General features: G+C 39.4%; 1 protein-coding gene across 1 annotated transcript in view; it reads left to right on the forward strand.

Moving 5' to 3' along the window:
* Positions 1-23,525, forward strand: part of fam131c (family with sequence similarity 131 member C) — a 25,492-nt gene extending 1,967 nt beyond the window's left edge. The window contains exons 2-6 of the mRNA XM_074681950.1: positions 1,613-1,671; positions 6,214-6,298; positions 15,572-15,799; positions 16,098-16,187; positions 22,906-23,525. Coding sequence (XP_074538051.1) covers positions 1,613-1,671; positions 6,214-6,298; positions 15,572-15,799; positions 16,098-16,187; positions 22,906-23,177 — 734 coding nt within the window. The 3' untranslated portion in view covers positions 23,178-23,525. The remainder of the gene's footprint in view (positions 1-1,612; positions 1,672-6,213; positions 6,299-15,571; positions 15,800-16,097; positions 16,188-22,905) is intronic.
* The last annotated feature ends 711 nt before the right edge of the window (positions 23,526-24,236 follow it).

A 24,236-nucleotide genomic window follows, 5' to 3' on the forward strand; every position in this document is an offset into this window, starting at 1 on the left:
ATAATAAAATACAATATAATATAATGTAATATAATGTAATATAATACAATGTAATATCATATAATATCCTATAACAAAATACAATTTGATACAATATAGTATTATATAAAATAATATAATTTAATAATATATAATACTATATAATATAATTTAATATCATATAATACTATATAAAATAATTTAATATCATATAATACTATAAAAAATAATTTAATATCATACAGTACTATACAATAACCAAAAGAAAAAAAAAAGGTCTGAGGATTTGGTTGCATTTCTTTTGCTTTTAGCAACAAAATCAGCATGAACTACTACTAGCTGTTAGGTGTAGGACCACACTGTAGGGTGCACCAAAGTCGACACAAAGTGAAAGTTCTTTGCAGAAGCTTAAATGTAAATGTTTGTTGTTTGTATTCAGAGGATGCTATCCAGTGTAGTCTTCAACTGTTTTTTTTTTTTTCCGACAAAAACCATGTAGAATTTAACCATTTCATTTTGCAGCTATATTTTACCAGTGTGTCAGGAATCATGTCCCCAGCAGATAATATCATGACAGTTTTCCACATTCACCAGCTTCTGTTTATCATTCCTATCAAAGCTTTGAGTGCCAGGATGCAGACATATTTAAATACAGATATGCTGATATTTGTGTGATGATATTCCCCATTTTAGCCACATATATATTATCTCCAGCATATTTATAATTCAGCTACAAAATCTGATGTTACCAAACGGAGCTACAGACACATTTTCACCAAGCTGGGATGGACTGAGTTCAGCGCTTTAAAGCTGGGAGGGCAGCTGTGAGGCTCAGGACCAACAGATAAGAGGAAGATCAGTGTGTGTGTGTGTGTGTGTGTGTGTGTGTGTGTGTGTGTGTGTGTGTAAGTGTGTGTGTGTGTGTGTGTGTGTGTGTGTGTGTGTGTGAGTGAGTGTGTGTGTGAGAGAGAGAGAGAGAGAGAGAGAGAGAGAGATGCACTGTGGGATTTACCCCCATATAGACATGTGTGTGTGCTCCAGGAATCATGACGTGTCTCTTGACCTGCTAATAGCATGTGATGGGGCCAGAGACTTGGCACAGCGGGTGTGTAATTGGTGGCAACCATGACTTAAGTTAATGGAAGGGCATCACCCTCCTCCTGTTGCAGGGGAATCTCCATGGTAACCGCCAACTGTCTTCAAGACACCTCTCGGGGGGGGAACCCCAAGTGTATGTGTGTGTGTGCGCTTGTGTGTGTGTGTGTGTGTGTGTGTGTGTGTGTGTGTGTGTGTGTGTGTGTGTGTGTGTGTGTGTGTGTGTGTGTGTGTGTGTCTGCTGACCTTTCTAATAATGTTAACTCTCCATTTCTCCACCATGCATTCATTTCCTCTTTCCTTTCATTTAAGCCTGAGCATCAGTTCTGAGTCAGTTCTGAGACAGACACGTATGCAGTGTGGCTCTGCTTAAAGATTCCCTCTCATTCATTATACATGAGCCTGGCTTGACCCCTGACTCAGAGAAGCAAATGTTTTTGTCTCTACAGGCTGTAACTCTTTCCTAAAACACACACATGAACAAGAAATTCATCTGTGAAAACACACTCATCAGACTTGTTTGTGTGATTCTCTGCAGAGCTCCAACATCCCATGAAAGTCCTACAGGACCAGACAGTGGAGGGTCAGCCATCCAAGGTGAGTGAAAGCCCCTCATCCCTGACTTAATTGAGGGTTTTAGTTTATTGTGTCATGATGGTTTGCACTGTTTTATTAGAAGTTGTCATTGGAGATCTGTGCAAAAAAAAATTTCAGACTAGTCAGCTTAGAAAACAGTTTTTTTTTTTCTAAAACAAAAAACACTAGCATTCAAAACAAGCAGTGTGTGTCATTTTCCATCAAATCTTTGATGCTAAAATATTAATCTTTTTTTTTGCAAATAGAACTATTTCTGTGGCTACTATGGCTATAACATGTTTAAGGGGTAGTTATGCAAATTATGATCCTGATAAAAATTAGTATCTCTTGTCTTGATTTAAAGGAACTGCAATCTGCATAAACCACTTTTTTTTATTACACATAATATTGTTTTTCATTTGGCCTCTGCAAGTTGCCGGAAAAAATAAGTTAAAGATGATAACTTGATTTGAATTAATATTTCCATGTTACAATTAAAATGATCAATCAATTAATATATATTAATCAAAAAAGGAAAACCATTTATTTGATGTGCTGAATAAGTAGTGTTACTTTTGCATCCAACACATCCAGGTTATGGGTCAGAAAGTTCATTGAAATCTTAAGTTTGGATGAAATTACCACTAGAAGCTACAGTGATGCACCTGTCTGTCTGTGTTGACTTTGGCGCCCCCTGTGGATAAAAAAGTACTTGTTTGCAGATTTGTGATGCAGGAAATGTTCATGGATTTCTAGCACTTTAGACAGTTTCAAAAACAAATTACGGCATCCGAGAAATAATCAGTCTCATCACTTTTTGTATCCTATCCTTTCTTTCCTTGATCACACAGAAGCATCTGTTTTAATTTCCATGTTTTATCACAAGATAAAACTCGAAAGTTCAACTTTTGAAATTAAAGTTTAATAGCCTGAAATATCTTATCTGAGGTTTAAAAAATCCACTTTACTGCCTCTCCTCACAGTGTGGATTTATTTGAACACTAATAGCACGGCTCAGATTTAGCTTGTGCTTTCATTATCTTCATATAATGTGATATTTATATCTCAGTGAGATCACTGTAGCCATGAGTGGGAAGACGGGCTCCATTTATTGCTCATTATCTTTCACACATATCATAAACAGTTTCCCCTCAAACTTTGTTAATGACATTTCCTAGTTTTATTAAGATAATTGAAGACATTTATTATTTTCTTCCAATTAATTAACTTTGATGAGAAAATATGCTAATAAAATCAGATCAGACTTGATGATTCTTTAAATAACTTTCTCTCCATGGTAGAAAAAAAACTTGAAGTTACTGAGGATGACAAAGTTATTGTTTTGCTCATATTTTATCAAGCAGATAGCTAACAGCAGCTCATGACACCATTTGCTAAAGCTTAGCTAAGGGACCGCCTTTGTAACACTAACGACAGACTTTATCCTCTTATGCTCCTTTGAGCTGGAAATGATTGGTCTCCATTAGCCTGTATATCGTCATCATCTTAAATTAACCATCAAAGTCATTTTTTCAAATTTTCAGAACCTATAAAAAACCGAGCCACATGTTGAGTGTATGATACTTTTTAATCTTTTACTCAACAATCTTATGAAAACAGGTCCGCCAATTTTGTAACATTAGAAACAAAAGACTTATGCAAACATTTTTTAACATGCCTCCATGATTTGAGCAATTTAACACCTTCAGTTCTGTCAACAACAGTAAAGCATAACAAACACCACTGTTTGGCTCCCTGCTACTCCCTTCAAGCACTTAGTTTGGTTCAGTTTAGTTTGGTTAAATTGTCTTAGGGACCCAAACATGCTTTGACTCAAAGTTGAGTTTATTTAGCTAGTGTGGCTGCAAGTGTACCGCGCTCAGGCACGGTTCAGTTTCTTGGCTTTGCACACTTCAGATAAGTATGCTTCAGTGAGGGCATCAGGTATAATCCATGACATATAATCACTCGACAATCATTTAAAGAATGGTGGGGGTGTCAGAGAGCATTGTGTCAGACCAAAACGACCAAATATAAGCCAGAAAATAACTAAACTTGAAGCTGTGTGCTCTGTGGTCTTCATTTTTTTGACTGTGGTGAGACCACACTTCTTGTAAACAAACATTTATCATGATTTAGGCAAACTAAAATTAGACTGTTTAGGCGACAGAGGATTTGCTGTTTGTCACCGTGTGATTCAGTGCTCCTTGAGTCTCAAATGGCTGCTTAGTTTACCATGCAGTGGGTAGCTTGCTGGCTAACTAGCTTATTTAACAAAGATCATGTCACCTAACCTTTCCTTGGTTTTTAAACATTGGTATCCCCCAGCTATGCTGCATTTACTTGTATTGAAACCAGAATTTTACCTTTGAGAGTCTTCTTGGCTGCTTTAAATGTTGCCATTGTGTTTGTAGTGGTACTTAGTGGATCAGATAGGCTGGGCTATGAAGAAAACACACAGAAGGAAAACTCATTTCTAGCCTTGTCATGCCGCTGTGATGCAGCTGGTCTGGAACACTGGCTGTATGTTACTCGAGGACAAAATATCACCTCATTGGGCGCTGACATCTTGTGCTGGTGGACCTAAGGCGTGCACAGAAGCAATTTGGCCAGTGGGGCTGCAGGGCCAATGTCACACTGCTTCTACTAAAGCACAGATTTAACTCCAGATGAAATGTCAAAGATTCCTCTGGTGGATTTAGTCCACAGCAGAACAGAGTCTAGTGCTGGTTTAAAGGAGAAACTAAAGGTTATTAAAAAGTTCATGGACTCTTGTTTTGGTTTTTGTTTTGTTTTGTTTTGTTTTCTCTTACCATTTATCTTCTGCTCTGATAATCCAGTAAATAATGCTACTGGAGCCTGCATTCACCAGCAGAGCTGTCACTTTAAAATCTTTTTAACATCAAGTAACAAATCTAAACAATTTAACATAAACCAGCATGAAAATAAAGAATGGTAGATTTTTAAAGGTTTATTGCATTTTTTTTTTCTTTGTAAAAATTTCTAGTTTAACCCATGTTCTATCTGTGATAATGGGGGAGTCAGGCTTATACTGAAGCCACTCACCAGAGGGAGCTCTTGAAGGATTGGCTTCACCCTAGTTTGCTGTTGAGCTGTCTGTGGTCCTGAAATGTGCTCTTCCAAAGCTTAGTTCTCCTAGTGGAAATGGCCCACCGCCGTGGACCCAAAGTTTCACCTTTACCACCCCACAACGCTGATCAACAGACTGTGTCTGTGTGTGTCCCCTCTCCTATTTCTCTTTTTAACACCACCACAGTCTCCTCAGATGTCTGTCTAACATGAGTCTGGTTCTGTCCGAGGTTTCTGCCCGTTAAAGGGAAGTTTTTCCTTACCATTGTAACTTGCTAAATGCTGCGAAGTCCTGTACTCATGGTGGATTAAGATGAGATAAGACTCCTCATCTTGTCTTGATGTTGGGTTTCTGCTAATAAAAATTTTATTAACATTAACGGGTCTAGACCTGTTACTGTTTTGGGAAAGTGTCTTGAGATAACGCTTGTTGTGATTTGGTGCAATATAAATAGAGATTGATTGATTGATTGATTGATTGATAATTTGATTGATTGGCGGTTGTGTTCATACTTCTCCGTTGACCCTGTAAGGCAGAGTCTGAGGTAATTTCAGGCACTGAGCAGTCCTGGGTCAAGGATGCTGCTCTTGAGTCAGGATACAGCTGTGAGCTACTTTTCTCTGCATTGCTGATAAAGTTAGGTGTGAAATGGCCAAACATTTGCAGGTAATTATTTCTCATATATCCATCAATGATTAGGTTTACTGCAGTTGGTTAAAAGTTTTGCGATCTGTAAGGTTTAGATCTGAAGCTTTCTCAATTAGAAAAACATAAATGTCTGTCTCCTCCTGTAGTCACAACACATCTAGAAAAGAAGCAGCAGTCGGCTGATGTTAGGACGGATACTGCTATTACTTATCTAAATAAAACCTTGTTGTTCCTCTTTTCTTGTCAGACATTAGTTTTGAGATGGTTTTACGTTTCAGTTAGACCCTCAAACCAGAGATAATGTGTAAGACTGTGTGCACTTTTTATCTAAAGCACAGGAAATAAGTGCAGTTTTTCTTTTCATGTTGCTCACAGGTGTTAGAGTGAATAACATGTGGGCTTAGGGTTAAAATACCTTTTAGATCACAGTTCATTCATCCAGAGTGTGAACACTGCCAGGTTTTCATTAACACAGTCTGTTGTCATCATTGTCACCATCTTTCTCTGAAAGAGAAAGTAAGTGGGAAATGTGTGAATTGAATAATCACACATGCAACATGATTGCCAGAGAAGGATGCATGCAAATGTGATTATATGTTTCAGTGAGGATGTGTGATTGTTGGGTTTATTCACAGCCAGATGAAAAATAAAGCTTTGGCATAAAAAAAAACAAAAAAAACAATTCAAACCCACAGGCACTTCCTACTAATCCAGCAATGACATGCTACACCGACGCTATTTTCTTGGTTATCTGCGGAAATACACGTCTATATTAGTGATGAAGATGAGATATTCTCTCTTTTTATGTGGATCATATCACGCAGGATGAGCAGAATCCCTCCAACGGCAGCGTGGCAGATAAAAGCAGCCGCTACGACATAGGCGAGCTTGCAACCTCCTCTTTGATTGGTGAGTCACACACACACACATGCACACACACTTAGACACACACACACAGAAAAAAATAAACAGGTGTAGCTCACGTTGAGTTTCTTATAAATCCAACATGTAAGACTTGGAAATAACACAAGCTGAGAATTGAATTAGTAACCATGGGAGGTTGGTAATGTAATTTCTCTCCTTCTTGGTGCCATTTTTTCTGTAACACATGGCATCAGTTAAAAAGCAGACTGGCATGAGTAAACAACTTATACATGAAAGCATTTCCATCCTCCTTTTCATTTCTGCTCCATTTCTGAGTCTGCCTCTTCCTCCCTGCGTCTCTGCCTTCTCCTGAGTCTGCCTCCCTCATCCTCACCGCTCCTCTCGCTCTGTGGGAGGTTAATTATTGGAGTTAATGTGTTATGCCTTGCTGAACTTTTCCCTGTGAAAGGGCCTTTATAACCCTGACAGTGTAATTATGAGTTTGTTTGACAAATACAGACATTCAGGCAGAAGGCTGAGCTGCTGACACCTGCTTTGGGAGCAACAAAATCAGTCCATCTGAAAATAAAAGAGCTTCTTAATATTCACTCAGACTTAATCACCTGTCAGTCATCATTAAGCTCCATCAAGTGGCAAAGAAGTCCTGGAGTTTAGCAGCCCAAGAACGCAGACAGAGATAAAGTGAGGGACATCAGCCACAGATAAATAAAGAGGTTTTTTGTAGGCTGTGAAACACAAGAAATTCAAACCAACAAAGAAAATGAACCCTGACTTTTAAAAATGCTTATCACAGTTGTTTCCAAACTGGCCTGCAGTATCATCTGGTGTCTCATTAAACTCATGCCAAAGGGCTCTAGCACTCCCAGGTGTCCCAGCATTTAAGCTAACTCAAAACAGTTAATATTTAAATCATAAAACTGTTACTAGATGTTAGACATATGATTCTTCTGCTGCATTTAAACCTCTGCAGATTACCCAGAATGCAGCAGCACGTCTGGTCTTTAACCAGCCCAAAACCGCACATGTCACCCAGCTGTTAATCTCGCTTCACTGGCTTCCAGTAGCAGCTTGAATCAAATTCAAAGCTCTTCTTCTGGCTTACAAAACATTGACAGGAATGGCTCCTGCCTACCTGGGGTCCCTCATCCAGGTCTACACTCATCCTCGCCCACTATGCTCTGCTTGTGAAAGACGCCTGGTGCTCCCAGCCCAGCGCGGCTCCAAATCTCTAGCCAGACTCTTCTCTGTTGTGCCCAAATGGTGGAATGAATTACCTAACTCTATACAATCCACAGAGTCGCTTTCTACTTTTAAGACATGTCTAAAAACTCATCTGGTCAGGGAACACTTAGGCACTTAATTTGACCCTTCTCCTCTTTGTCCTCAGGGGTAGAATGAGTCAGTAAGTCTAAGACTCAGCTCTTGTGATTATTTTTTAGCACTACTACTGTTGTGGAAGTTTGAAGTATACTGTTGCAGCAAATAATTGTGGTTTGTTGGCTTGTTGATTAGTGTTATGTTTAGTGTAAATGTTGAGGTTTTGTTAGCTTGTCCTATAGACCACAAATATTTATAATAAAACACTGTGCTGGGCCACTGGTATTATTCTGATGTACCTACATGTCAAAATGATGAGCATATACACAGCATGTGTCATGAAGCGAAATATCCAGGCCACTCCTCTCTCTTTTTAATTTTGATCCATTATTTATAATTTTAAATCAGCCCATAATAGAACAAGAGTGGATGACCTCTCTATTTATTTTATTTACAACAAAACACTGAGAATGACTTTAGATTCTTCTCTATCAGGTATGTGAAGAACTTAAAGGGGCTTTTAGGAGTATGAAAGTGATGTTGAAAAAGTCTCCCTTCTAGATATATGCCCAATCATAATCCACACTTTAAAGTGAGATAATCAGTGCCACTGTAGGTTATTTTGAAATGCTACTTCGTAGCTTCTTAACTTCCCGATCTGGTTTGAGCAACATTGGATTGATTTATCAAAGTCTCTATGTCAACACCACACTGGCTGACAAAGTTTAGTTGAGGAAAGAGAGATCTGGTTTTTTTTTTCTGCTGAAAACTATTTCTGTCTTTAATTTTATAGTGATGGTGGAGACAGGACTGACAGTATTTTGTCTTGTTGTCATGTTAGCCTATGGATATGTTGTAGCACCAGGCTGCTGGTATAGCGCTACATAAAGCCAACTACTGATGTGCGATACAAACTTACGTTTGCTTGTCAAGTTTCAAACAACACTAAGGAACTGTACTGAAAAATACCTTATCATGTTGTAGCTGGCAAAAAGTTGTCTTGTACAAAAAAAAAATTGATCCAAAACATACACACCTGGTTAAAAGTCACATTTTTATGACGGTGTGTGTGAGACTCTGTGCCAGAAAGTGGTGAGGCCGTCCACTTAAAGAGATCCTCCTCAGAGCATCTTCAAACATCACCTTGGACCTTCTGTTTTTAAAGGCGTTGATAAGCTGCTTGAGTCGACCCTTTTGTTACTCTCTTTATTCTGTGTAAATGATGGCATGAAGCTGTTTTTGTAAGGAGGAAAGCTAATATTTCTAAAGGTCAAATAAGAATCAAGTGTGCACAAACATTGCACTGGTATCATTTAGGGGTTAGCAGAGGTAAAAATCACTCAATGTTGGAATTTTAATTGCTTTTTTGTTGTTCCTCTACATTTCCACACTGTGTTCCAGCTTTGATTGCTTTCGGTGTTTTTATTGTTTTGGCCCACTGCTGTTCAATATCAACAACAGTAAAAAACCATCTGGAAGAGTGGAGTACATATCAATGTGTTCCCTAAAGCGTGATGTTTTATAGAATAATCCCCATGTTGGCTGGAGGATAAACAAAGCTTTCTGGGTTTGAAACATTACGTGTTTGTCTATCCAGGTCTGTTTTCTCACATCGTACAGCAGGCGGTCATGCTTCACTTAATTCAATTTCTGTAGAAATAGATCATATCTTTAAATCATATTATTTCTGACAGACTCTGGTTATTTTATTAAACTCATAACTTTTATGTTTACTGTAACAACATGATTGCATGTCAGAGCTATCAGATCTTTTGCAACAGTACCAAAGAAACTCAGCTCTGTGGAGAAAGAGGTGAGCTCACACGTGTTTGTCAGCATCCTTTAAAATGAGATTTGTCCTCAGACAAAGTGTAAGAGGACACCTGGTAGACTCTGAGTAAATGCTCCTGAAGACTGGAGAGTTCCTGCTGATCTTTTAACACCTGATCCAGTGATGGTTCAAAGGCAGAGTCAGAGTTGAATCTAGTCGTTGTTTGTCTCTTGTTGATTAAAGGCGTCGACTCAAAACTTTATTTCAGCAGATGTGCCTGAAGGCAGCCCTCAAAGCTTCCCTCTATAACTACATATTTTCTTTTTTTATTTTATTACTATGGTTTCTACAAAAGTTTCAAAGCATTTACTTTATTGAGGTTGTCAGAAACATCGCTTTGAGTAGTAATTATAATCTTTATGCATCTGCTGAGCATAGAAACAGATCTCTCAAAACAAAAGAAAATGTACAACTCAGCATTATTTATTAATTTACTTTTGTTCACAGTGACAGTGGATGTTAGGCATCAGGTTACTATTCAAAGAGCATCTACTCACATTAAGCAACTTGTAAAAATCTTGAAGCTATAGTTGGGCTTTATTTCAGAATCAGGTCCTTTCCTCCCCTTGAAGCCAAACTTGTTGCTTCTACTTTTCTTTCTGTGCTTTCTGTAACTACTACGATGTTTTATAGATGCACCCCTCTGCTAAAATGCTCTGGATACTGTGTATCATGGAGCTTTCAGGTTCATCACTAGTTTTAAGGCAATCACTCATCACTGCTTGTTTTACTCTTATGAAGGGTGGTCTTCCAGGTCATCACACAAACTCAAACATTTGTATCTTTGGTCGGCTTCTCTCTCATCTCCTAACCTACATTATTCAGAAAAATACATGGGCTCATAATCTTCATTCATGAGATCTTAAAGATGCTATCAGGAGGATCTGTTTTGATTGGACTCCCTCACCACCTTCTGGCCTGGAGTCTCTGCACACTGTTGTAAATCAAGTTTAATGAGGCGTGTGTTTTTTTTGGAATTAAATGGAGATCTGGTTGTAGAAAATTTTCTTTGTTCAAGGCAACTCTTTACTGGATACAACGTGCAGAGTTAAGGTATTTATCAGTACAGATACTTAGTGCTACGTTTTGAAATGTGACATCAAGAAAACGTCGTAGCAGCCGGCTATATGCACCGCTATCGTCAGCCCGACATATCTGTAGGCTAACATGACAAGTAACACTGTCAGTTTATTTGTAGTTAATTTGTAGTTAAGTAGCTGTCTATATTTAGCCTTAGTGTCTGTAATGTGTAACGTTGGTGAACCCTGGTTAGCTACTGCCAGTTATCTGCCAAAAAGAGCTAACGTAACACTCTTCATTTTATTGATAGACTCTCAAGTTTGAACAGACCACTGCAGAATAACTGCTGACTGTGAGTTGAAATGAACATTATCACTTCTCCTGCTCTTCTGTCTTTTTTCTGTCTGACAGTTAGGCTCCTGTGTCCACCATCACTACAAAATTAGCCATAACAATCCTCCGCTCCCTACTTAACTTCATCAGCCAGCATGGTGTTGCCATAGAGATCTAGACGTGCTGTAGATAAATCTGGTCCTGCTCGATTGGGAAGCTAAGAAGTAGCAATTTAAAATAACCTGTAACCTGTAATATTGGCGCTGATAATGTCATTTTAAAGTGCAGATTATAATCAGACATTTATCTAGAAGGGAGACTTTTTCAAGATCCCTTAGAAGCTCCTCACAGCTCCTTTACATTGCTGTCAGTTTCGAGGATCAGAACTCAACTTGGGTTAAAAGCTTTCACGTTTGCTGCTCCCTCTAGCTGGAATGACCTACAGAAAGACAGGTTGTTTTTTAAACTAGGCTCATTGGACACTTTTAAATGGATACTGTATGATTCAGAGACAGATGCATCTGTCTGCGGATGTTTTTTTCATGTATGATTTTTTGAAACCTGGAGGTAGTTATAATGTACACTTATTGTTTTGAGTGTGATATTTGTATTTGTGTCTTTTGTAACTATGTAGCTGTGCTGCTGACTATCTTGGCCAGGACACTCTTACAATTTCAGTGAGCCTTTTCCTGTTTTAAAAAAGGTTAAATAAAAAACAAATCCACATCATTGGCCGTTAAGATGGAAAGTTTCATTTGCGGTTCGTTCGATAAATGAGCTAAAATTTAGAAAAATAAACAAGACAGTAGCCTTTAAAGTGTATTGAGCCTCCCTGAGAGCTGTCAGTGTCTCTGCTTGTCATTATTCTCTGCACTGAACCATAAATCAACACAGGAGCCGCTGCTGGCTCGATGCTAGCCACAGCATTCACAGGGACCCAGTAAACACAGGATTACTCTGTGGGGCTCTGGATAAACCTGATACGACCTGATCCATTTCACACTCCAGGGGAGGAACAAAGTCCAAAATATCCAATTTTTAAAAACTAATGGGATTTTCCTGCTGCTTCTAAATTTCTGTAATAGATGCAGCCGTGGCTTCCTCCCCATCGACAGTCGGCCAAAACAGAGTCATCACTGTGTGAACGCAGGGCGAGGGAGCAGTGGGTGTCACAGCGCAGAACAAAACACACTGAACAGTCTCTAGGTGTTGAGCTCAGATGAAAATAACACATCGTGATGTTTTTCTCAGTTTCAATTAGCACAGCTCTCTCGGCTCCTTCTTTTATTTAACAGTTTCCATTACTGCTCCTTGTTTTTCTCATCCCTGACGCTGTTGCTCTCTCCTCCTTTCCTCTTGGTCTGGTCATTTTCTGCCTCTTTGGGTTTGCTCTTTTCTCTTACCCTTTCCTTTTATCCATCTCTGCCATTTTCAAACCTTAAATAATTGACCTGTCCTGTATTATGACCTCAGCTTACCTCAGCTCCCCACATCCCTTGACATCCCCACCATTTCCTCTGGTGGTTAAAATAAGCTATGGCTTTGTTAGATTTGTGCTGGGATTTTACGGGTTGTGGAGAACATATTAACCGATAGATGTGGGGACACAGTGTCTATCAGTGTGTTAATGAAAAGAACAGATTTAGATTAGTCACAAAAAAAAAAGGATGAAGTTATGACTTTGACTTCGGAGCTCTGAGGAGAAACTTACTTAAACTCCTACACACTTGAGTCAGCTTGAAAGAAGAGAAAAAGGATTTATGACTCAGGTTTTGACCTCGTGGAACTGCTCAGCAGACCCAGCTGTGATCCAAAATGTGTATGTATTGTATGCCTCCTTAAAGGTGGCTCAATAATGTCACAGTGATTAAGGAGATGACAGTAAAACTGGGAAACCTGTGTGATATTCTGTAAGATGTGTTGTCACTCATTTTTTTCCTGACTAGTATTTTAAAGTCCTTTCTTTGACAACATTGTGATGTTACATAATTTTAAGAAGGAGCACATGTTATTTTCCAGAGATGATGGCACTTTACTTTGAAGCAATGGTACAACGTGGCTCTTCCATTTGTCATTGTACTGTTTTGAAGCCAAAATTCCCCCGTCACAGGCGTAGCCATTGTAGCACTTGTGCAGCCAGAGTCTGCGCAGTTGAGACTGTGAGGGATTCTGGGATGATTAAATGTTGTTGACAAAAATAATAATAATTTTTTTTCTTTTCAGAGTCTATTCTCTTCTTGGCTCTCCCTCCCAACATATTTTACTATCCTTGCAAAAAAAATACAAAAGAGCAGCAGCTGTCAATCCTCATAACGTGATGTAAAACCTCATTTCTAACCTCTAATAACTAACGAAAATGAAACTTTTCAGAAAAAAGAGGACTTGAATACAAGACAACCAAATAATATCTTCAAATCACCACAACAATCAGATGTGAGAAACATTTCTACAAGGTGTGTTAATTTTTTAAAGTCTGACCACAGCCCATCTGGAATGAGTGGAGAGTTGGATTTTTTTTTTTACCTTTACTGCAGCCAGCCACCAGGGGGAGCAGTTTTTGTGGCGGCCTCACTTTGAGCAAGATGACGTCCATTTTTTAATTTTTTACAGTCTATGGTTCTTACATGCCTGTGCTTCAAAGGCATTCTTACAAATAGGGCTGCCCTCACCTCACGATTATCATGGACAAAAAACATTCTCAGTAACAATAATATCACCTAACTTCATCAATATTTATAACCGAAAAAAAAAAAAGAATTTAAGTTCTCTAAAAAATTATTTTCTCCATCCACTCAAACAGAGTTAGCTGGCATAAATCTCTGGCTCACTCACGCTTCTTAGACACTGCTGTCAAATCAAGAATCATCATAGCTGAACTTTAACCATACAATAAATGACTTAAGGGGCTCAGTGTTATGTTTCCTGTCCAGATGATGGCTGCATGATGGTCGGCAGTGGCTCAGCCCAAAGGGACTTGGGTTTGTAGCAGGAGGGTTACAGGTTCAAGATTCGGCATGGACCAAGATTGTGAATTGGGCTGATAGTTAGAGAAGTGTTGGCATACTTTCATGAGCACTGCTAAGGTGCCCTTGAGCCCCCCCCCCCCCCCCCCCCCCCCCCCCCCCCAACTGCTCACTGTTGGATGTGGCTTTGGACAAAACGCATTTGCTAAGTGAAACTGTAAAAATTGCATAGCTAGGTGACTAACTGGTGGAGCTACCCTCTTATGCAGTCACAGTTGTTGCGCATTTCCCACAGACAGGAGTGTCCACTAACACCCTGTCATTTTTAGGAAAAATGTTTTTAAGAAAATTTCCAAACAGGTGAAAAAACTGTTTCAGGGTGTGGGTAGAGTCATCTTTCTCTTCCGCGCCTGCTGCATCTTCTCCTTTTGTTTTATGGCGGGTGACAACCAGTGTAAAAAACCACTACTGCTGCCATTACTGAACCAGTAATGAAACGTTATTACCACATGCTTGATTTTCGCACAATATACAGTATTATACAGTATAGTTTTTACAGCACGTAGCATTAGCTGTAAAGAAACTCGTAAAGAGAAATCCACTTCTTTTTGCCTGAAGAAAACTTCACAACAGGCTCTCAGTATTTTAATCTTATAGAATAGAATAGAATAAAATAGAATAGAATAGAATAGAATAGAATAGAATAGGATGGAACTTTATTGTCATTGTAACAAGTACAACAATGACCCTATTATGGCCCTAAATCTTGATGGACTGAAAAAAAAAACATGTTTTTCCAAAGTCACAATTTAAAATATGAAAGGAATTATTTTCAATTTAAATCAAGCTCTGAGCAGCCTGTTACCACACAGCTCTTATAGCTGAGTTTAACATGAGTCCCGCTTCTGGTAAAGCAACAAGCCAATCGAAGACTAGGATTTTGGGCCACCTAGCTCCACCTCCTTAACCCGCCACTGCATCTACATAATCTTTGTCAAATCAGTTGAGTTGCCCCCTTCTTGCCATTTCCACACATACACCTTATCAGATCATAAAACTACTTCAACTTCTGATTGAGTGGAAAGTCTGCTCAGCTGATAAACTTGAGGAGCTATCTGGAGTAGATGCTGGTGACAGAAAACAGCAAGTTTACACAAAGATAAGGGGGAAATTACACCATATGTGCTTCAAGGATGGAGTTTCAGATTGTCTTACAACAGTTTAAAAAAAAAAAAGAAACAGAAGGGAAAGAAAGTTTAAAACAGGCTTTGAGTTACGAGTAACCAGGAAATGAAATGACCAGAAGACATCAATTACGATTCTTTTTCCTCATCATGTGCCTTCAATCAGTTCATTTTCAATGGTTTTTATATGCAGCTGAGTTTCACACTGAGCTGAAGGAGTTCTGTCAGTAATAGTCCGGTGAATGAATAATCCTCTGCAGATCCCCCTGGTGCAGTCACACCACTATTTTCAGTTTTTCCATTTTTTTTCTATCTCAGAAGGCAGCAGCAGATCTGCTTATTTCATGGCTCAGGTTATGCAAATCAGGAGTATACATGGAAACTCAAAGTCTAAATGAAGCTTTAAATATAATATTTCTTTCCAGGTAAATTCATCTCATGATTCAACTCCCTCCATCTCTATATTTCTTTCCCATTACAGCGTCATTTATTGGCCCTCCTCTATTTATCATCCTCTGTAGATCATTTCATACGCTCTATCACTTTATCCTCTGCCAACACATACTGTACACCCCATCATTTCAGCCTGGTTACCTTTTATTTAATACACTTTATCAAGATGTATTCCTCCTCTCTCTTCATCATCTAGGTCTGGTGGCCACGATAAAGGAACACATCACTAAGCCGACGGCGATGGCCCAGGGCCGGGTGGCTCACCTGATTGAGTGGAAGGGCTGGGGCGGAGGCGGTGAGGCCGGCACAGGTGGGGGCGGCTGGAGCGGGGCCTGGGGTAAAGGAGGCGGAGGCTGGATGCATGAAGATGAACAATTCTACTCCCAAATGACGGATGAGATCAAAGAGGCTCGCTTTGCTGCAGGTGAGGCAGTCAGAGGAATCTAACACAGGAAAAGAAGAAGTGGTGGGAGTAGATGAAACGATGAAGAGATGCTCAGATCCCTCTGGGTGTTGTTTCCACTCAATTGGCCTGTGTCAAGACAGTTTCTGCAGAAATCAATGGGCTTTTATGAAAACCTTTGACAGTGACTTGAACCTAGTACATTTATTGGATTCCCCTCTATTTGTGATGGTGGAAGACATGAAGGTGGAAAAAGAACCAGAGGATTTTATTCCAGCTAAGAGCAGCACAAAATGAGTCTTTGTGTTTTGTTTCGTAGGGGTGGCAGAGCAGTTCGCTCTGGCTGAGGCGTCTATGAATGTTTGGTCCCTGAATGACGGCTTAGAGCAGCCCTCCACAAGCTTACAAGGTGGGTCATGTGCACGCATCACATGTGTGTTCGTAGAAAGTTTCTCTTAGGTGTTGTGAAAACTTTGAAGATCCATTCTTTAACACATCAAGCTCACTGGGAGATTACTGTCTTTTGATCTAAAATAAAGACGACTGAATCCATTTCAGTCGCAGTCCAAACAACCTAAACCTCACTTTGAGCAGAGCCCTATCATAGTACACAGACCTAATCAAAATCTTTAGACCAGTTGAAAAATTGCTAGAATTTACATTTTGCACATTTGGATCTTAATGAGGTTTTAAGTAGAGCTACAATATTCAAAACCAAGAAGTGGGAGTGTAACAAAAAGCAACAATTAAAAACAACAAGTAAACTGAAATAGGCTGTTTATCAGCTGATCACAAGCTTAAGACCATCCATCAAAAAAATGACAAATATCTCTCCAAACCAGAACAAAAGTTTTTCTCAGTAGGACTCAGTAATGAATAGCTCCACCGTTCTTGTTTACCACTTCAAAAACTTGTTTGGGCATGCTTGAAGCAAGTGTTTCAAAGAAGCTTTTGGGATCATTGCTTTAAGTGGTGAAGATGGCTTTACGAGGGGCATCAACTGTCTGGAACTGTTGCCCATTTTTATAAACTGCCCTTGCCATCCGTCCCCAAATGTTCTCTATTAGATTAAAATCAGGGGACCATGAGGGATGGTCCAAAGAGTGATGTTATTCTCCTTGAAGAAGTCCTTCATCAAGCCAACATTGTGACCTGCAGCGTTGTCCTGTTGAAAAACTCAACTGTTACCTCACAGACCAGGGCCCTCAGTCATGAAGGATGCCTGCTGCAACATCTGCACGTAACCAGCCGCCGTTTGACCACCCTGCTCCACCTGAAGCTCCAGTGTTCACTGAATGAAAAAACCGCAGATCATGATGGACCCCCCTCCACTGTGCCGGGTAGAAAACATCTCAGGTGGGATCTCCTTGTCATGACAATAATGTTGGAAGCCATAATCATCAAAAATCAAACTTTTTCCCACCTTTTAATGCCCCATAAACAGGCAGATTTGTGGCGTTGAAAGAGACAAGGTCTTTGAATTTGTTTTTGTTTTTGAAACCCTTTTCCCGCCGTCTGATGGTTATTGTGCTGCAGTCAGCATCAGTAAGGGCCTTAATTTGGGTGGAGGACCACCCTGTGTCTTGACAGACAGCCAATCTTGGACCGATCTTGGGATCCAAGACGGCTGCTGAAGAGGACACAGGTGGTTTGTTGGGCTCCACCTCAGTCCTACTCATTGTTAAATTTCTGTCGTTTTTACTGCATTTTTCCTTCAAACTTTTTTATCAGAAATCATTGACCTCAAAGGATCATTCAAAGGCTGTAAAAATTTTCAAATGGAAGACGTTTAATGGGACAAAAGTTTGCTTGTTGTTCCTCTGCTGTCTGATCCTGCTGATTCCAATTGGACGCTGCCTGGAATTGGAGAGTAACTTAAAACCAAGCTCAAAGTGGTCAGTTATTGATACCAATCAAACAAGACTTCACTTTTTTGGACATGGTCAGCTCACTTTATACACAGCTTGCTTGACAAAAGGAGAAGTTAAATATGAAAAAGTTAAAAGTGACTCTCAATATACAACGCAACAAAGGAAGGGGCGTGTGCCAAGCTTCATTCTGGTACTGCTACTCCTGGCAGGTGATATTCACCTTAATCCTGGCCCACATTTGGATCAATTATTTAATTCTGTAACATCAGATGTGCCTTTCACGAGACCAACAGAAGGCCAGATCGTGCATGGTGGGCATGATTTTTTGGGAAAGTCAACGGTGGAGACGGCGCAAGGTGTGTTTGTAGACGTGCCGCAACAGCTGCTGGTAATGAAGCAAGACCTGCGCCACTTTAATGAGACTCTGCTTGGTGAAGAACAAGGGCAGAGTTTTGGATCTTACTGCAAAACATTAGCCAAGTGCCACCTAGCTGGTGAGTCTGCTCAACTCGACAAACACACACATGCAGAGACCGACATCAAAAATGCCACTGATGGCGCACACGAACACAAACTATCGGTGCCCAAAATGCGGACGGATGTGGCTCCTGCTACAATGCATCCACTAGACTCTCACAAACTGTCAGAGCTGTCGGTAAAGGCTGGAATAGACCTCGAAAACACGTTAGGACAACACAGAGGGGAACACAAACTCTTGGATCTAAAACACGGGGCTGTAACGGAGCACGCTGTACCGGAGTGCGCTGCTGCAGCGCGTCAGCACACAGGCTCGGGGAGGTCTGTGTGCCGCGCCGTGCAGAAGCAAAAACAGCTCCTGTTTTTTCAGACAGTAAATCATGCCAGAGTGCTATGGGATTTAAGATCAAAACCTAGAGGCATTCTTGGCGGGCACCTAAATGTCCGAAGTTTAATAGCGAAGAAAGATCAGATCCACTCTTTACTATCGGAGTCAAATCTGGACTATCTCTGTGTGTCTGAAACTTGGCTGCACAAAAGCATACCTACACACATGATAGATGTGCCTGGTTATGTATGTTATAGGAAGGATAGACCTATAGGGAGAGGAGGTGGCGTTTTAATCTTTATCAAGGACATATTTAAATGTAGGGAAATACAATTACACTCTGGTCTTGAATGTTTAGCTCTCAATGTCGTTCTCTCACAGCAAATGAACTTTAATATAGCTGTCTTGTATAACCCCCCATCATCTGGTGTTTCTTTTTATGATGAATTACTAGCTTTGTTAAAGGGATTTGATACTCATGTAGAAACTATATTTTATGGGGACTTCAACATTAACTGGTTAGATCAAAATAATAAGACTAAATTGAAACAAATTATGTCAAAGTTTAACTTAAAACAGATGATTAAGGGACCCACAAGGATCACTAGAAACACAAGCACTTTGATTGATTTGATATTAAGCAATAAACCAGAGCGGATAACCAAAACATACAACTTAGTTACTGGATTGTCTGATCATAATATGATTCTCTCTGTGAGGAAGCTAACAAAAAGCCGTCTTCAGTATTTTGGAAATGATAATACTGACTCAGTGAAACTGATCATGCCCAAGTCTAAAACTGCACTATTTGAAAAAGACCTTAAGAGTATTAGCTGGGATAAGATACTGGATTCAGACAATGTGGACTTGTGCTGTGGGTCCTTAACAAAAGATCTCACCGCACTTTTAGAAAAATACTCAAAAAATCTTAAATGTAAACAAAAGAAGAACACCCCACCATGGCTGAACAGTGAAATATATAAATTAATGAAAAGACGAGATTTAGCATTAAAAACATCACTATCCTCTAAACTTAACACAGACCATCTTCTGTACAAAAGTTTGAGGAACAAGGTTGTCTTGGAATTACGCAAAGCAAAATCATCATATTACACTCGAATGATAGAAAACGCCAATGGTCACAGTGCTTTTATTTGGAAGCATTTAAACAGTTTAATCAACAAACCACATGGTCAAAAAGAAATCAAAGAGCTGAGATCAAATGATAAAGTCCCCACTGATAAGACTGCTATGGCTAATGAATTTAATATGTATTTTGTTCAATCAGTTGAAGAGTTAACACATAACTTTGATGGTTTAACGACAAACCATGTGGAAGCTACAGAACAAGGCAACCAGTTTAACATCACAGAGGTAAATGAAGCAAAAGTTTCAGAAATAATCAAAAAGTTGTCAAACTCTAAGGCAAAAGACATTTATAACTTGGATGCACAATTCATGAAAAAGTACAGCTCCATATTGGTTGCTCCCCTAACTCACATTATTAATTTGTCAATTAGAGAAAATACATTTCCAATTAACTGGAAAAAAGCTGTCATTACACCAATCTTAAAAATGGGTGACTATGATTTGGTCAGCAATTACCGCCCTATCTCTATTCTCCCTGTATTGTCTAAGGTACTTGAGAAAGTTGTGACAGAGCAGGTTGTAGAGTTTGTAGAGACCAATCAACTTCTTCACCCTAAACAGTTTGGTTTTAGACCAAAGTATTCAACAGAAACTGCAAATACTTTTTTTGTTGAAAACATAAAACAGTCTCTTGACTGTGGTAATGTTGTGGGGGCAGTGTTTCTCGACCTAAAAAAGGCATTTGACACTGTCAACCACAACATTCTACTTTCCAAGCTTTCATCTTTTAACTTCTCTAATAACTCAGTTAATTGGTTCAAGTCTTACCTTCTAAATAGAGAACAGTGTGTAAAAGTTGACGGACAAACATCATCCTTTTTAAAAAACACAATGGGAATCCCCCAAGGGTCAATTCTTGGCCCTCTGCTTTTTAGTCTTTTTATAAATGATATGCCCAAAATATGCCCAGACATTGGCATCCAGCTTTATGCTGATGATGCAGTCGTTTATGCTCCTGCTAAGTCCCCTAGCAAGGCAGCAGAAATCTTGACTGACCATATGTATGGAGTCCAGCAGTGGCTGGAGCGCAATCATCTCGTTTTAAACCTAAACAAGACAGTGTCGATGTGCTTCTCCAAGAGGAAACGGTGCCAACTTGAAAGATTCTGTGTGAAGATAAAGGCTCAAGAAATACAAGAAGTCAATGAATTCAAATTCTTGGGAGTCATTTTAGATCCACAGCTCAGGTTTGATAAACACGTGAAGAAAATAGCTAAATCAGTAAAAAGCAATTTAAACTGTTTCAAATTAATAAGGCAGTACATACCAATTCAGGCAGCTCAGATATTCATGCACTCAATGATCTTTTCTCACTTCTCATACTGCATGACAGTTTGGGCTCAGGGTTCACCCTCAACAATCAAAAGTCTATCATCCTTATATAATAAAACCCTCAAAGTAATGGACAAAAAACCTATCCGTTGGCACCACTGCCACATTTTGAGAAAATACAATCTATTGAGCTTTGAAAGCTTCATGCAGTTTTCATTCCTTAAATTAGTTTTCAAATGTATCAATGATCTTGCCCCTGAACCCTTATCCAAATTTATCCAAAGGCAGAACAGCAGCAGAGTTACAAGAAGCAGGGTGAATGGAAACTGTAGCATACAAAAATGTAAGTCAACATTTGGACAATCAGCTTTTTCTTTTAGAGGCTCGAAACTCTGGAATTCATTACCAACCGAAATCAAATTAATCACAGACTTAAAACTCTTTTCTACAAAGGTCAAGTGTTGGCTAAAATCAAATCAGAACTGTGATCATTCTTAGTTTGTCAAAAACATTTTTTTGTATTTATTCATTTTGAACTGGGTTGTATAATTACTTGTTCTGATGTGAACATGTATTTTATTGTTGTTTTGTAAACTTTTTAAATTATTTTATGCTGTTAAATATTGTACATTTTATGACTTTTAAAGGCCCAACTAGGGACAAGAGTTGGAAATTAGCATTTGCTATAAACTCTCTGTGCAGCACATCAGATTCATACTTAGTGATGGAACTATGTTAAACTGCATCGTCCCTATTAAATAAATAAATTCAAAAAAAAAAAAAAAAAAAAAAAAAAATCAGATCCTCCGGCTCAGCACAGGTGTAATTTTTTTGGGTCTACCACTTGACTGTTTTGTTACATAATGCTCAGGATCTTTCAAAAAACTTTAGAATGATACTGCGTCCAACTGGTCTTAAGATTTTGATCAGCTCTGCATTAGCACTCTATTGCAAGACATGGCTTTGCAAGCAATACACACTTAAATCCACACCAGATCAACTCTTTCTTTGTCATTCACTGTACATACAGCAGTAGTTTAGGCAATGAGGAAGACCTTTTCTATGATTTGTTGATCAAAATCTTAAGACCAGTTGAAAAATTGCAAGCATTAACATTTTGCACTGTTGGATCATAAGAAGGTAGAGTTTATAGGAGCAAAAAGAATAAATGGGAGAGGGATTAAAAAAAGAAGAAGAAGATAGTAAGCGGTTTATTTACAACAACAAATAAAGGTAAATAGTCTGTACATCAACAGATCAAAGTTTAAGACAGCAGCCTCTAAAATCCAAAATCTGCACAAAAATGTGCATTCAGTGTCATTTTCTGTCAGGTATTTACACTGTCGTGACCTCCTGATAGCAAAGGCTAAAAATCGTTTTCTCTTTTAACGTTGTTGGATTGTTGAGGCTGAGGTCAGGCGCAGTAAGACAGTCATTTTGAATTTCTTTAAAGATCCTAAGGGCTATGGGACAAAAAAGTCAAGCACTAGACCCCCCAAAATTTAATTTGATTGGCCAATCATAAGGCAGCATCTATGAGAGAAGAGCTTTAAGAACAAAAAAATGTCTTCAAAGTCCTCGTCTCCTTCAAGGCCACAAATCTAACCGTTTGGACTTTGCAAGAGAGCGCCAAACATGGGACATTGAAACGTGAAAGAAAGTTTTCTTACCTGATGTGAAAAAACTGAACCTTGACGGTCCAGATGGCTTCAACGTTACATGACAAGGAGATCCATTTGAGATGTTTTCAACACTGGCACACAGATCAGATGGTTGTGTCTAGTTTTTTCATTGCTGTCCTAAATAGTCTTTACCATGCCTCCACAGAAACCAATGGGTGAATTAACTGAGCCTGTATGTTTTTTATAGTCTATGAATATGATAGGCAATTAATAATAGAAGCAATGAGTCTTACAGCAGCTTGTTCAGGCTCTTTTTTCAGTTTAAAATGCATCCATGGTGTCCGATGTCAAGCTGCAGCCTTTAAAACCTCTAACATCTGTCTGATGCTGTTTTCTGTCCGTCCACAGCTGCTCAGAGTCACTACCTGTCCCAGTTCCTGCTGGATGGTGGAAGCATCAGCGTTCCTCCTCACCTGTACAGCATCCACCCCCAGACTTTTGATGAAAACAGGACGTCCCACCTGATCCCCGTGCCGATGGCCGACTCGATTTCCCCAACGTCCAACTCTCAGCTGGACAGAGACCAAACCCTGGAGGACAGAAGCCCTGGGACCGTAGAGGCTGCTGTCAGACACGTGGACAGCAGCTCACTATCAGAGGATGATGTTTTTTATAACTAGACTCAAATGGAACACAAGCCACCAATCATGATGGCAATCTCTAAAATGAGAATGACCCAGAGGACATTACCCGGGGCCACCAGCAATCACAGACACAGAATGGAAAGGCAGACTTATGTGGAATATCTCAAGGAGCAATTTGTCAAATGGCTGGTCTGGACAGGTCTGAACCCCTGGTCTTCAGATACAAAGACTCTAACTGTGTTTTCTCTGGCTGAGAAAATGCCTTTGTGAATGTACATCACTCCCTCATTACATTTCTATTCAGTGTACATACACTCGAAGACTGTGAAGTTCCTAACAAGACTGTTGTAAAATATCTTGTTATTAAACTTAAATTTTAATATTTGTGCTGAATAAGGGTCTGTTTCTGGTCTTTTTTTTCTTTCACTGAGAAGAACTTGAGAATAGCACAAAGGCAGAGAAAACCTGACAAAGTGAATTGAAAATGTGTCTTTTTTTTCAGATTTTCATTCTGAATCCAAAGAAAAGAAGAAGTCTGGTGTGAGGAGAGCACGCAGCCAATTATCTGCCTGAGCCCAATCTATGATTAGCTTTTATTCACACTTTTCAGAGTGTGACAGTGAAGGGAGGGGTTCTGTGACAAGACGAGTGTTGAAAAAAAAAAAAAAGGAGTGGGAAGGGGTGGTCTTGTATCTATTTCTGCGTGTGTGTTGGCATGCCTGTGTGAGAGAATGAAGTGTTTGTGCATTTTGGAGAAGCAGAGGTTTGGAGCTGTGCTGCGTGATGTGTCAGAGCTGTTTTCTTTTGTTATCTTGGTGCCACTCTGGAGAGTGTTCAGTCAGCGTAAAAAAACTCAGCAAAAGACGGAGCCCAAAACAAAACACTCGAGCAGGACAATCAGCTGAATTGAGCTTTAATTATTTCTGAAGTGTAACAGCAGCTGAGAGACTTTTTTCTCAGCTTGAAATTAAACAGTCTCACTTTTATAAAGTCATAGTGAAACATCTTGAAGTTAAAAGTAGGGCTATTTATCAGCACCAGGGCATCAAACACACTGTGATTAAGATCTGAAATTTACATGCTATAATAATAATA

Source organism: Halichoeres trimaculatus, unplaced genomic scaffold (assembly GCF_033239565.1).
Source record: "Halichoeres trimaculatus isolate MK-OKI-2021-1 unplaced genomic scaffold, fHalTri1.1 fHalTri1_scaffold_11, whole genome shotgun sequence".
Classification (NCBI taxonomy): Eukaryota; Metazoa; Chordata; class Actinopteri; order Labriformes; family Labridae; genus Halichoeres; species Halichoeres trimaculatus.